General features: G+C 39.1%; 1 protein-coding gene across 3 annotated transcripts; it reads right to left on the reverse strand.

Annotated features, from left to right (window-relative positions):
• Positions 1-3,536: 3,536 nt before the first annotated feature.
• Positions 3,537-11,733, reverse strand: cep44 (centrosomal protein 44). 3 transcript variants are annotated; one of them, XM_047366775.1, is made up of 11 exons: positions 11,574-11,733; positions 10,722-10,800; positions 9,747-9,894; positions 9,383-9,520; positions 8,153-8,224; positions 7,824-8,009; positions 7,447-7,575; positions 5,923-6,021; positions 5,226-5,297; positions 3,981-4,018; positions 3,537-3,817 (listed from the first exon to the last, which is right to left on the reverse strand). In XM_047366775.1, exons 3-11 carry the CDS (start codon positions 9,789-9,791, stop codon positions 3,757-3,759), a joined length of 840 nt encoding a protein of 279 aa, XP_047222731.1. In that variant the 5' UTR covers positions 9,792-9,894; positions 10,722-10,800; positions 11,574-11,733; the 3' UTR covers positions 3,537-3,756. The 3 variants fall into 3 exon arrangements, with proteins under 3 accessions (XP_047222731.1, XP_047222729.1, XP_047222730.1); XM_047366773.1 differs by having other exon boundaries at positions 10,722-10,819; XM_047366774.1 differs by lacking the exon at positions 5,226-5,297 and having other exon boundaries at positions 10,722-10,819.
• Positions 11,734-11,819: the final 86 nt, after the last annotated feature.

Raw genomic sequence — 11,819 nt, forward strand, 5'->3', positions numbered from 1 at the left:
GGTGTCTCTACTGAGTCTGCTGCCCCCGCGACCCAGTCCTGGATAAAGCGGAAGACGACGACGATAATTACTTCTATTTGACTTTTGTTTTTTATTGCAAATACAGTAGACAAGTTAAATATTTTATTTAAATACAAATAAGACCAAATGAGCTAGCTAACATTACAATTCATACAGTACTAAAAATTCCTTTATAAGGTTCAGTAAATGTGGGGCATGTAGGCTAAGTCGTATTTTCTATTTCTGTGTACGTAACAATGATGATGTGATCAGAGTATTTTAGTATGTAAATAGCAGACGTCTTGTTATCAGTTCTCAGGACTTGTAGTTTATCACATTAATCTTAACTATATCTACGACTAATTTCTGTCATCTATCACACTGGCTTTGTAAAGAAGTATAGATGATTCTTCTTATGGCCATATTCTCTGCTGTTGGTTTCATTTTGACTATAAAGGGTTTATAACTTTTTTGGGTATAGCTGATTTACACTGACTAATAGTCACTGGATTCTCAGATTTCTGAAGATAACTCATTTAGTGTGACCTACCTGGTACATTTGACAGGGCAACCTGCTTTGCTACAACATAAGGTTATTTGGTGCAGAAGATATTTTGTGATAAAAGTACAGAATGATATAGTCAAGATAAACACATTGTATTCTCAGCACAACTCCTGTCTCATCCCTCTTCGCATCAAATAGTTTTTGTGCCTTTTCACAGTTGATCTCTGAATTTTCCTTCTTTCACCTCCTCTACATCCTCCGCTCCTGCAGAACACCGGCTCCGTGGAGCATCTATCTATCTATCTATCTATCTATCTATCTATCTATCTATCTATCTATCTATCTATCTATCTATCTATCTATCTATCTATCTATCTATCTATCTATCTATCTATCTATCTATCTATCTATCTATCTATCTATTGACCATAAGAATGCTAATCAGGTTAAGTTTAGCCGCTGATTATTTAGCATCGTAATTATAAGCATGACGCAAATCTGTTTGTAGAGGATTACCACGTTTCTAATTGAGTGTTTAAATGACATGTCTGCTGTCTTATTTGGTGCAAAAAGAGTAGTTTGCATCCAATAGTTAAATAAAACGGTTAACTTTATTGTGAATATTAAAAATATATATATTTTATATGTGGTTAACGATCTCTGATTACTCTATTTAACTTTGACATTCTTTTTCCTGTTGTGGAACTTGACCCGGCCGGAGCTAGATCTCCCAGAACGAAACAGAACATTTGAGTTGTTTCGTGACGGTGAACAACGGAGAGAGGATCCGTGCGACGGTGACGTTCATCTCTGTAATCATTCCTCTGCCTTAACTTAGATTAAAGGAGCTAAAAGTTAGAAACTGGTTGAGAGTGGTTCCTTTAAGAGTCTTTAGATAGTGTGTGATCGCTTCATGGGGACCGAGGACCGGAGGAGCTCCAAGGCGTCTGACCGCCAGCAAGTTGCGGTAGCTCAGACAATACTACGAAGTTACTATGTTGGTCGGACGTGAATGGAACAGAGCAAGCACGGAGGATGTGGATCTGGGGGTGACTTGGCTCCATTACTTCTCCTTATTTTGTCCTTATCATTGCGCGCATGCACAGTATCGTAACTCCGGTCACATGGTCTTGTTATGGTAAATATGCACGAAATATAAGCAGCTCCATGTTCTGCACAAGATGTCCCTTTTTTATTCTTGAGCGGCTGCCCCCAAAATGTCGGTGTACACCACTGCACACAATTATTAATATAGAGATAAGATAAACTTTAAAATCCCCCTAGGGGGACATTAAAATGTTTCAGCAGCAGGTGCTCCTCTAGTAAGGTAATATTAGGAAGGATACATAAATAATAGATAAATAGAAAATAGATAAATAAATAGAACCAATAATAAATAACCAATAATAAAAACCATGAATAAAACATGAATACATTATATATATAAATAAATACAAAATCCAGCCAAGATAAAGTTCAAATATCTAAATACTAGATACATACAAGGATTTACAACGAAGATGTAAATGAGGTGAATAAGTATTTGCTATATTGTACATGATGTCAGTAGCCTAAGCCTACATGACCATCTACAACGCTCCCCTGTCTGTGGAGAAGTTCTCTGGTATGCAGCAGGTACCAGAGCTGCTCGCCTTCCAGGCTGGTACTGAAAGCAGAGGGAACAACGCATTGATTGCATGGTGAAGACTGTATGACTGTTCTCACCGTGATCCGAGGACCAAATCTATCTTTCAACACTTCTCTATTCTCCTGCACCATCAGGCTCTACTCCAGTTTTTTCCATTTTCTTCTCTATTTTGTTAGGGTCGTTTTGCCAAATCAAACCTATTTATGCAAGAAGGAGATCACAGTAAAAGGCTGACAGCTAAGTGTCCATTAAAGTTAATGAAGTTGGAATATGACTAGCATGGCAAGAAAACCTAATAAGTCAATCAAAAATAATGAGCATGTAAATAATCTACGTTGTGATGCAGAATGACAATTAATTTAGCAAAGTTACATCGTCATGTTACACATATTTCCTGATCCAGTCTCAATTCTATGATTGGTTAATTTCTCTCCATTGATTACTAGGAGCACATTTGTTTAAGTTTTTTTGTAACAACCAATCACAGCCCTTAGAAGACAGCATTACACATAGCAACGGGGTCAACCACACCTCCTCAGGAATTCTGTTGTCTCCTTGCTCAGTCGCTCTCAGCAGCAAAGTAAATCAATTTTAAACTAGAAGTCCTTGGCAGGAATTTTAAGATAGGAGCTCTCTGAGAAGACTGAAAATCTTTGTGAATTTGGGCCTTGATCTATTTGGTTTCGGGGCTGTCGCTGCTCAAAATGAAGTTTAAGCTCCCTCCAAAGATCTTCCATTGGGTTCAGGTCTGGAGACTGCCAAGGCCAATCCAGGACACTAAGCCACTCAGTTGCCCGGGGTGTGTGTTTTGGGTGAATGTCATACTGAAAGACCCAGCCACGACGCATCTTCAATGGTCTTACTGGGGAAAAGAGGTGGCTGGCCAAAATCCCGTGATACATGGCTCCATCCTTCTTCCCCAAAATACGGTGCAGTCATCCTGTCCCCTTTGCAGATACGCACCCCCAGAGCATGATGTTTCCACCTCCATGCTTCACGGTTGGGATGGTGTTCTTGGGATTGTATTCATCCTTTTTCTTCCTCCAAACATGGCGAGGAGAGTTTATGCCAAAAAGAAAATTACAGACCTCTCTATTCTTTTAAGTGGGAACACTTGCAAAATCGGTAGTGAATAAACTACTTTTCCCCCCACTGTACTGCACCAGCCATACCTCCACCTCACAGAGCCTAATCTCCTGACTGAACATCATTGTACAGAAAGAGATACCAGAGCCCCCCACAGCCTTAAAGAATTTAGCAGCTGTAGAAAAATGGATAGATGGATTTTTTTTCCCTTTGCATGACAGAATAATACAGCACAGGAAGAATAAAAGCTGCATTATGTATGGTAAAGAATTACATTTTCCCCAAAAATACCACACATTTAAAAACAAAATGTTTAATGGCAACAAGTCATCTGAAGTATGGTTCATTTATGGTGACAGTTATGAGCAAAACCTCTAAATATAGTGCAGAAAGAAAGCCGATCATTATGTCTGCATCATACATATGCACACAGATCTACACAGGATAGAAAAGTGTGCTACAATTGTAGTCATTTACTATTATATTAAGATCTATGAAGTAGATCCACTGTCAGAAGTTACTCGCAAGGTGCGGGACTTGACTCTGTGTTCTTTAACAGACTAGAAGTGTCCTCCATCCTGCAAGAAAATACACAAACAACGCAGAAGAGCAAATAAAATAGCAGCTAAACAGCCACAATGTTTACAGATAGAGATAAAACAAAAAGATTGAAGGTCTGAAGGTTCCAGTTGGCTAGACTCAATCGCACCCAAAGAAGTTTGCTGTAATAGTAAAACTTACATGTTAGTAATCCTCTCCAGTCTTTCCTTTAGGTCCTCCTGGACAAAGAAGGAGGAACATGTTTTACATGCATTGTTTGCAAAGTAAAGTCCTAGTATTCTCTATATCCAAGACATTTATAGATGTTAGATTAAAGGTTACTAGCCATCATATGAAAATGTAACAGCTCATAAACCGGTCGTGATGCATGAAAAGGTGGGATGAATAGAACAAAGACTTTCTCTATCAGAGGAGCGGTTTTTCAATTTCTCTGTTAAATTGTTTTGGTGAGTGAAAAATGGAAACATCTGCAAATGTGTTGTTTAGCCCTATGGCTTCCAAACATTTCAGTGTCTGACCCATAATAGTATTAAGGATCTGGAGTGGCCCAGCCACATTTCCAACTTGAATCTGATAGAGAATATATGGAGGGAGTTAAAGATTAGGGTAATGGCAAGGAGGCCTTCCAACCTCAAGGACTTGGATGCTCATCAACAAAGATAAATCGGCAAAATACCAGAAGAGAAAAGAAGGGTTTGATTGCTCAAAATTCCATAAATATGTTTCCATTGCTTATTGAGAAGGTGAGACATAATTTCCTCTGTCCCATTTTTATTTAAAACAAAACAACTTTTTTTTTTTTCAAAACTTTACATTATTTTGTCATCTTTTAGAGATGCTTGTCTTGTTTCCTATCAGAAACAAAGTTCTTGGTTCAATTAAATTAATGTTAAATCTAAATGTGCCACGGATATGAATAATTATGGGCTAAACTGTATGAATGTAATTTATTTTTAAGACATCCTCTTCTTGGTGTGCCAAAGCCCACAGTGGGACCCTGCCCCAATTAACTAAATGGTAAATGGCCTGAACTTGTATAGCGCTTTATCAAGTCTCCAGAGACCCCAAAGCACTTCACACTACATTCAGTCATTCATACACACATTCACACACTGACAGTGGTGAGCTACAATGTAGCCACAGCTGCAGACCAACAGAAGTGAAGCTGCCATACAATCGGCACCACCGGGCCCTCTGACCACCATCAGTGGGCAAGGTGGATAAAATCTCTTGCCCAAGGACACAACGACTGAGACAGACAGAGCGGGCGAAGCAGAAACCCACTGGTTACAGGAGGAACCCCTATCAATGGCACAATTATTTGCTGATTGTCTTGCTATATATACACACCCATCTGTGTGAAGCATGCCCCCAGCTAAAGTGTGACTGACTGATGGATACAGAGGACTACAGGATTGCTCTCACCTGTGAGGTATCTACAGCTGAAAGGGAGAACTGGAAGCAGGTAAGTGGCTGGGATGGCAATGAATTGTCAAGCTACAAAGAAAGTATTCATATAATGTGAAAATACCAAATGTCAAAATGCAAGTATCAAACAATAAATACATATGGAGAAGATGTTGCTAATGAACCTTACATTTTGGCTCTTTCAGAAAGAATCAGCTTTAGTGATCAGTTTTTCTAGAATTGCACCACTCAAGGTGGCAGCAGGTTAGAGTAGCTGTGTTACGTTTTGGAAGCTTAGGTCCTTCAGTGTTTGCAGCAAGATGCTGCATATCTTCTATAAGTCTGTTGTGGAGAGTGTGATCTCTTCTGTCATCATCTGCTAGGGAAGCAGCATCAGAACCAGGGACTTAAAAAAGCTCAACAAGCTGATAAAAAAGGCTGCCTCTGTTCTGGGGACTCCTCTGGAGATCATTGTGGAAAGAAGGATTCTTCATAAAATGAAGAACATTATGGAGAACCCTGAGCATCCTCTTCATGAGACTGTCCTACAACAACAAAGTGTCTTCAGTCAGAGGCTTCTTCAGATCTGCTGTAAGACGGAGCGCTACAGGAGATCCTTCCAGCCCACAGCCATCAGCATCTACAACGGCTCTTTGAAGAAACCTTCATAATATGAGCTATAACAATTTTTTTAAGTATCTAGTAAAGTACCTACCCGTGTATTACTTAGCTCCAGTTTAGCTTCCAGTAACACCACCCTACTTGTCAGGTTTTCCCAACTTTCTTTGCGTACCATAATAAATTCCCCATCATTCTGAAATTAAAAATGACAAACATCGAATATCATGGTTATTTAACCATCGATGGTGAAGAATTCCTGCATTATCAGAATCTTAAAAAAAATAAATACATATAGATACAGGGGTAGGACAATGAAACTGAAACACCTGGTTTTAGACCACAATAATTTATTAGTATGGTGTAGGGCCTCCTTTTGCAGCCAATACAGCATCAATTCATCTTGGGAATGACATATATAAGTCCTGCACAGTGGTCAGAGGGATTTTAAGCCATTCTTCTTGCAGGATAGTGACCAGGTCACTACGTGATACTGGTGGAGGAAAACGTTTCCTGACTCACTCCTCCAAAACACCCCAAAGTGGCTCAATAATATTTAGATCTGGTGACTGTGCAGGACATGGGAGATGTTCAACTTCACTTTCATGTTCATCAAACCAATCTTTCACCAGTCTTGCTGTGTGTATTGGTACATTGTCATCCTGATACACGGCACCGCCTTCAGGATACAATGTTTGAACCATTGGATGCACATGGTCCTCAAGAATGGTTCGGTAGTCCTTGGCAGTGACGCGCCCATCTAGCACAAGTATTGGGCCAAGAGAATGCCATGATATGACAGCTCAAACCATCACTGATCCACCCCAATGCTTCACTCTGGGCATGCAACAGTCTTGGTGGTACGCTTCTTTGGGGCTTCTCCACACCGGATGTGGGGAAAACAGTAAAGGTGGACTCATCAGAGAACAATACATGTTCCACATTGTCCACAGCCCAAGATTTGCGCTCCTTGCACCATTGAAACCGACGTTTGGCATTGGCATGAGTGACCAAAGGTTTGGCTATAGCAGCCCGGCCGTGTATATTGACCCTGTGGAGCTCCTGATGGACAGTTCTGGTGGAAACAGGAGAGTTGAGGTGCACATTTAATTCTGCCGTGATTTGGGCAGCCGTGGTTTTATGTTTTTTGGATACAATCCGGGTTAGCACCCGAACATCCCTTTCAGACAGCTTCCTCTTGCATCCAGTTAATTCTGTTGGATGTGGTTCGTCCTTCTTGGTGGTATGCTGACATTACCATGGATACCGTGGCTCTTGATACATCACAAAGACTTGCTGTCTTGGTCACAGATGCGCCAGCAAGACCTGCACCAACAATTTGTCCTCTTTTGAACTCTGGTATGTGACCCATAATGTTGTGTGTATTTCAATATTTTGAGCAGAACTGTGCTCTTACCCTGCTAATTGAACCTTCACACTCTGCTCTTACTGGTGCAATGTGCAATCAATGAAGACTGGCTACCAGGCTGGTCCAATTTAGCCATGAAACCTCCCACACTAAAATGACAGGTGTTTCAGTTTCATTGTCCAACCCCTGTATATCAAACTATAGTAAAAGGGGCAGCAAGTGATCTTTAAAAGTAAAGAATATTTTATGAACCTTATCTGCATTTTTACACTTCTCAAGTATGTCAAGCCGTTTCTCCAGAACGTTCAGCTTGTTGAGCCCAGATATAAGAGTGCCTATATTAGCCTCCAGTGCTGAGAGTCTTCCCTCTACCTCCAACGGCTGAAAGACAGAAGGAAACGGTTTATACAAAAACGTGTTCAACAGTGAATTATTCATCAAATCCTAAATCCTGTTTCTACATGTCACAAGCTGAGGTGGTCCTTGTTACTATAAGAGAGATGCAGTAGGAGTTATTGAAATATTTATTGCTGTTTGTGTCAGATGAAATGTGAAAGAGGGACACGGTTCATCCACCTAAACCAGAGCTTTTATATAATCTGTATGATGATTTGTTTTATTAGACTCACAAAGAAAATGTTCTCCTCAGACCCCTCTTCATCTGGTGGTGTTGGGATTCCAGATGAACCACAAGCGAACACTTCAGTAGGAGAGGTAGAGCCAACATTATCTGGGTAGAAAGCTTCTCCTTTGGCTGGTTTTGTGAAAGAAGAAGGATTTCCTCTGTGATCTTCAACAAATGGCTTTTTGGACACCTAAAACAAAATGGAACTTAATTAAAAATAGAACATATGAAGTCCTGATAACTTTATGTAATTTCTGAGCTGCATATTTTTTTTTTTTGCAATAGCATTTATTTTCTCAGTCCAAAGGAAATAGGTCTCAGCATTAGAATTACAGCATCTCCATCAGTGGGCCTCCGATGAGTTTCTTTTCTGATATTGTGTGGAGCAGGACATCTCACTCTAGGCTGCAAAACACAAACAATATTCATATCCTTTCAAATGCCATTATGGTTCTGTCTGTACAGTTTGCATACATTTCCTCCATTCATAATAAAACAACTTTATGAAAGCATTAAGAATGCATATTTTTGTTAAGCAGCTGAGCAATACACTTTTATACCTTCATATTGTTACACAAGTGTTTTTCTATGTGCTAAAGTGCACATTGTTTCTGTCTTTCTGTCTTAATTAAATATTGAGAGCATAAACTCTTGTTCATTATAGACTCAGAAAGGAAATTGGATGTCTGTTACCTTACCCTACATCTAACATGTAGCTTCAGCTTTAAAAAAATCTGTTTTGTGTTTAAACAGTTTTAAACATGTAGTTATAGCTTATAATACAACAATCTAAAATGTACTAGAATAATATATTAAGACAACTTATTTATAGTGCATTAAGATTGCATTTCCTTTTTGCTTACAACTCCAAAACCATAGGTGGCAGTAATGTGTCTATGAATGGGATGTTTGTGCAGGCTGATTTCTCAAAGGCCACTTGGGCTTTTTTGGCTACCTGGTCAGAATCCAAGAATCTAGTCTTAAGAAATGTTCATAGGTGTTTCTCTTTAAGCAGACATGACCCCAGTCGGTCGTGGCAGATGGCCGCTCACACTGAGCCTGGTTCTGGTTCTGCTGGAGGTTTCTTCCTGTTAAAAGGGAGTTTTTCCTCTCCACTGTCGCCTCATGCATGCTCAGTATGAGGGATTGCTGCAAAGTCAACATCAGTGACTGTCCACTGTTTCTACATGTTCATCCAGGAGGAGTGAATGCTGCAAGTCACTGACTGGATGCAATCTGATGGGTTTCCTTAGATAGAAAAACTTTTTATCCAATTTGAATAAAAAACTGAATCTGACTGAACTGTTCAATGGTTAGGATTAATTGGAATGTATGAACCCGACTTAAAATCTGTATGATTCGACAACAGAGTTCAGCTTTTCTGTTCCTCAATAATACTCCAAATTTTATCTTTAGAATTAAATCCTGGAAATAAAATTGTTGGTTTGAAGTACCTATTCAGTTTCATCTGAGTTACATTAAAGTTTTATGTCATTATTAAATGAAATTAAATCTGACCCCAGTCACCATCAGTTGACCAATCCTTTCCTCCAAGTGTTTTACCTTGTTGAGCTGCTTGTGTCTCTGCAGGACCAGATTAATGATGTCACAGATAAAGGAGATCTTCCTCTGAGAGAACCCCCACTGGAGGAACTGCTGTTTGGTCAGTATGGGCTTATAGTGGAAGATGTCTCTTAGAACCTGGAGGCATTAAACGTACGCCATCATTCAAAAGACTTGAACAGCCATATGACTCATATGACATTTATAAAACTCCACTATACACTGTTATTATACAAAGTTATTAAAAACTAATAACTTTCCAATTAAGCCAGAGGCTTGTGTTTTTCTTTAGTGAGCAGATCTAAATCTGCTGGTTAAGTAATAGAGCTTTTCTCTTTCTGCAACCCACATGAGTCCATGTTACCTTATAAAGAGTGTCAGTGAATCTGAGGTCAGTCTTGCTGGTCATTTCCAGGCCAGCTGCCACAAGCTGCTCAGCAAAAGGTGGAGAGAAGGAGGTGAGGGTGAAGCTCACTATAGGCAGAAAAGTGGAGGGGTCTCCTTTGGAAAGCCTGACGCAGAAACAAACACCTTCAACATTCAGGACAAGCATAACTGGATTTTATTTAAACAACATATCTGATTTAATGAACTATAGAAAATGGATCAACCTAACCTCTACAGGCTACTGGTTCACATGTCTCCCTTAAACCTTGAAAGTATACTTTTACCAGTATGCTATGAATCGTTGTTATGCTAAAGAATTTAACTTTATTTACAGTATCAATTCTGTGACAATATCAAACTACATCTCCTTAAAAACAGGGTTATATTGCTAACCAAATGGCAGCATACAGCTATAAACTTCCTAACTAGTTGAATTCCTTAACATATGACCAACTCAGAGCCTTAATGGGTACAGGCTTCCTCCACATGTGAAAACTTTAACATTTTGTAGAGTTCTTCGTCCACTTTTAAAATAGAAAATAGAAAACAAAAAATCACAATTAATTTATGGCATATCCTTCTACATTAGGGAAGCTCATATGGTATGGAATCGATCAATCAATCAATCAATCAATCAAGCAAGCAAGAAAGAAAGAAAGAAATGGCAAAAAAAGAAAGAAATGGCAAAAGGAAGGATGTCAGCAAAAAAAGGAAGGTCACATAGAAACAACACAACAAATAAAGAAGAAGAAAGGAAGGAAGGAGACAATGGGATGAGGAATAAAGTCTGGAAGTACAAATATTTTTCACTACTCCATTTTGCTATTTTAGACCTGGGATCCTGTAGCTATATTCCATAGTTTTCTACACTGTGCAAGAGCCCTCAGGTTTTTAATGAAATTATTTTATGACTTACAATAATTCTGTTAATGGGGAACTTCTGAAGGCTTACCCACTGTAGTCCACATCTCCAGGGTACTTAATCACTCGCAGCAAAGTTTCCAGTTTCCGGAGGCAACTCTGAACATCTCCTGCAGAAAACATTGTAGACTACAGGATACAGAGGTGTTGACAAAGTTCAACATATGTTTTCATTGTTGACATCAACAACAGTAGGTACAAAAGGGGGGGATGTAAGGGCCAAAATCGATCACAATAACTCATATTTTCCTTCCCTAACATAACAACGTTCTTACCCACTAAGGATATACTTCATGTGTGGCCATTCAGGGAGGTTTGGACCCACCTCTTATGGCAAATAAATGATCAATAAACACAGTGTGAATGCATGATAACTCAAAATACCAATAATATGGCACCGGATCTTTTTATAGTCATTACACATTATATAAAAGCACAGTTTGATATTTATTAAACCGTGATTATTCTTTTTTTTTTTTTAAACGTAGCCACGCAACTCTCGAATTTTCGAACATTAAATAAAGATTTATTTGATCAAAACTTTAGTTTTACTGAATCTGCCGTTAGTCTAAAATAAACCTGTCCGAGTTTGAGCTTCAAAGTTGTAGTTTACAGTTCTAACAAAAAATAATAATAATAATTTTTTTAAATCCAATAACGGTATCGCCAATAACTAATTGTAGCTCAGGTTTGGCCAAAATGTTGATTTGGAACTAGTACAGATAAAATGTAGTCCAGAACGTTGAATGTAGTGGAACAACCAAATGCCAGGATCAGCAAAATATCGATTTAGTTTAATGAATATTTGGACCTCCTGACTACAACTATAGGCCGTCAATAAAAACATGACGCTATGTTTTCACATAGCGAAATAACCACTTACCAAAGCCCCTGGGACACCTAAAGGGGAATAACTAACAACTTTTTACTCGCTAGTTAGCGTGTTTATCAGTCAAATGTCGGCTTCCTAAAGCTAGCACTAGCTGGTAATGCTTTCCGCCTCTAGGTTTGTTTCTGCCGGGTGCTCAAAGGTGCGACTCGGGATTGGCTGCTTCACGCTTACGTATCCTCTGCGTAAATTGACTTGTTTATATCAGTGACGTAGCTTTCACGAACTTTCTTTCTGTGC

The sequence above is a fragment of the Girardinichthys multiradiatus genome, chromosome 5 (assembly GCF_021462225.1).
Source record: "Girardinichthys multiradiatus isolate DD_20200921_A chromosome 5, DD_fGirMul_XY1, whole genome shotgun sequence".
NCBI classification, from domain to species: domain Eukaryota; kingdom Metazoa; phylum Chordata; class Actinopteri; order Cyprinodontiformes; family Goodeidae; genus Girardinichthys; species Girardinichthys multiradiatus.

Bases quoted from the DNA above. Each gene is read 5' to 3' on its own strand.
- cep44 (XM_047366773.1), bottom strand. From the start codon at position 10,813: ATGTTTTCTGCAGGAGATGTTCAGAGTTGCCTCCGGAAACTGGAAACT. The intron at 4,019-5,225 runs GTGAGAGCAATC...TTCTTTGTCCAG, and splicing joins CAGCTGTAGATACCTCACAG to GAGGACCTAAAGGAAAGACT. The intron at 3,818-3,980 runs GTAAGTTTTACT...ATTTTCTTGCAG, and splicing joins CTGGAGAGGATTACTAACAT to GATGGAGGACACTTCTAGTC.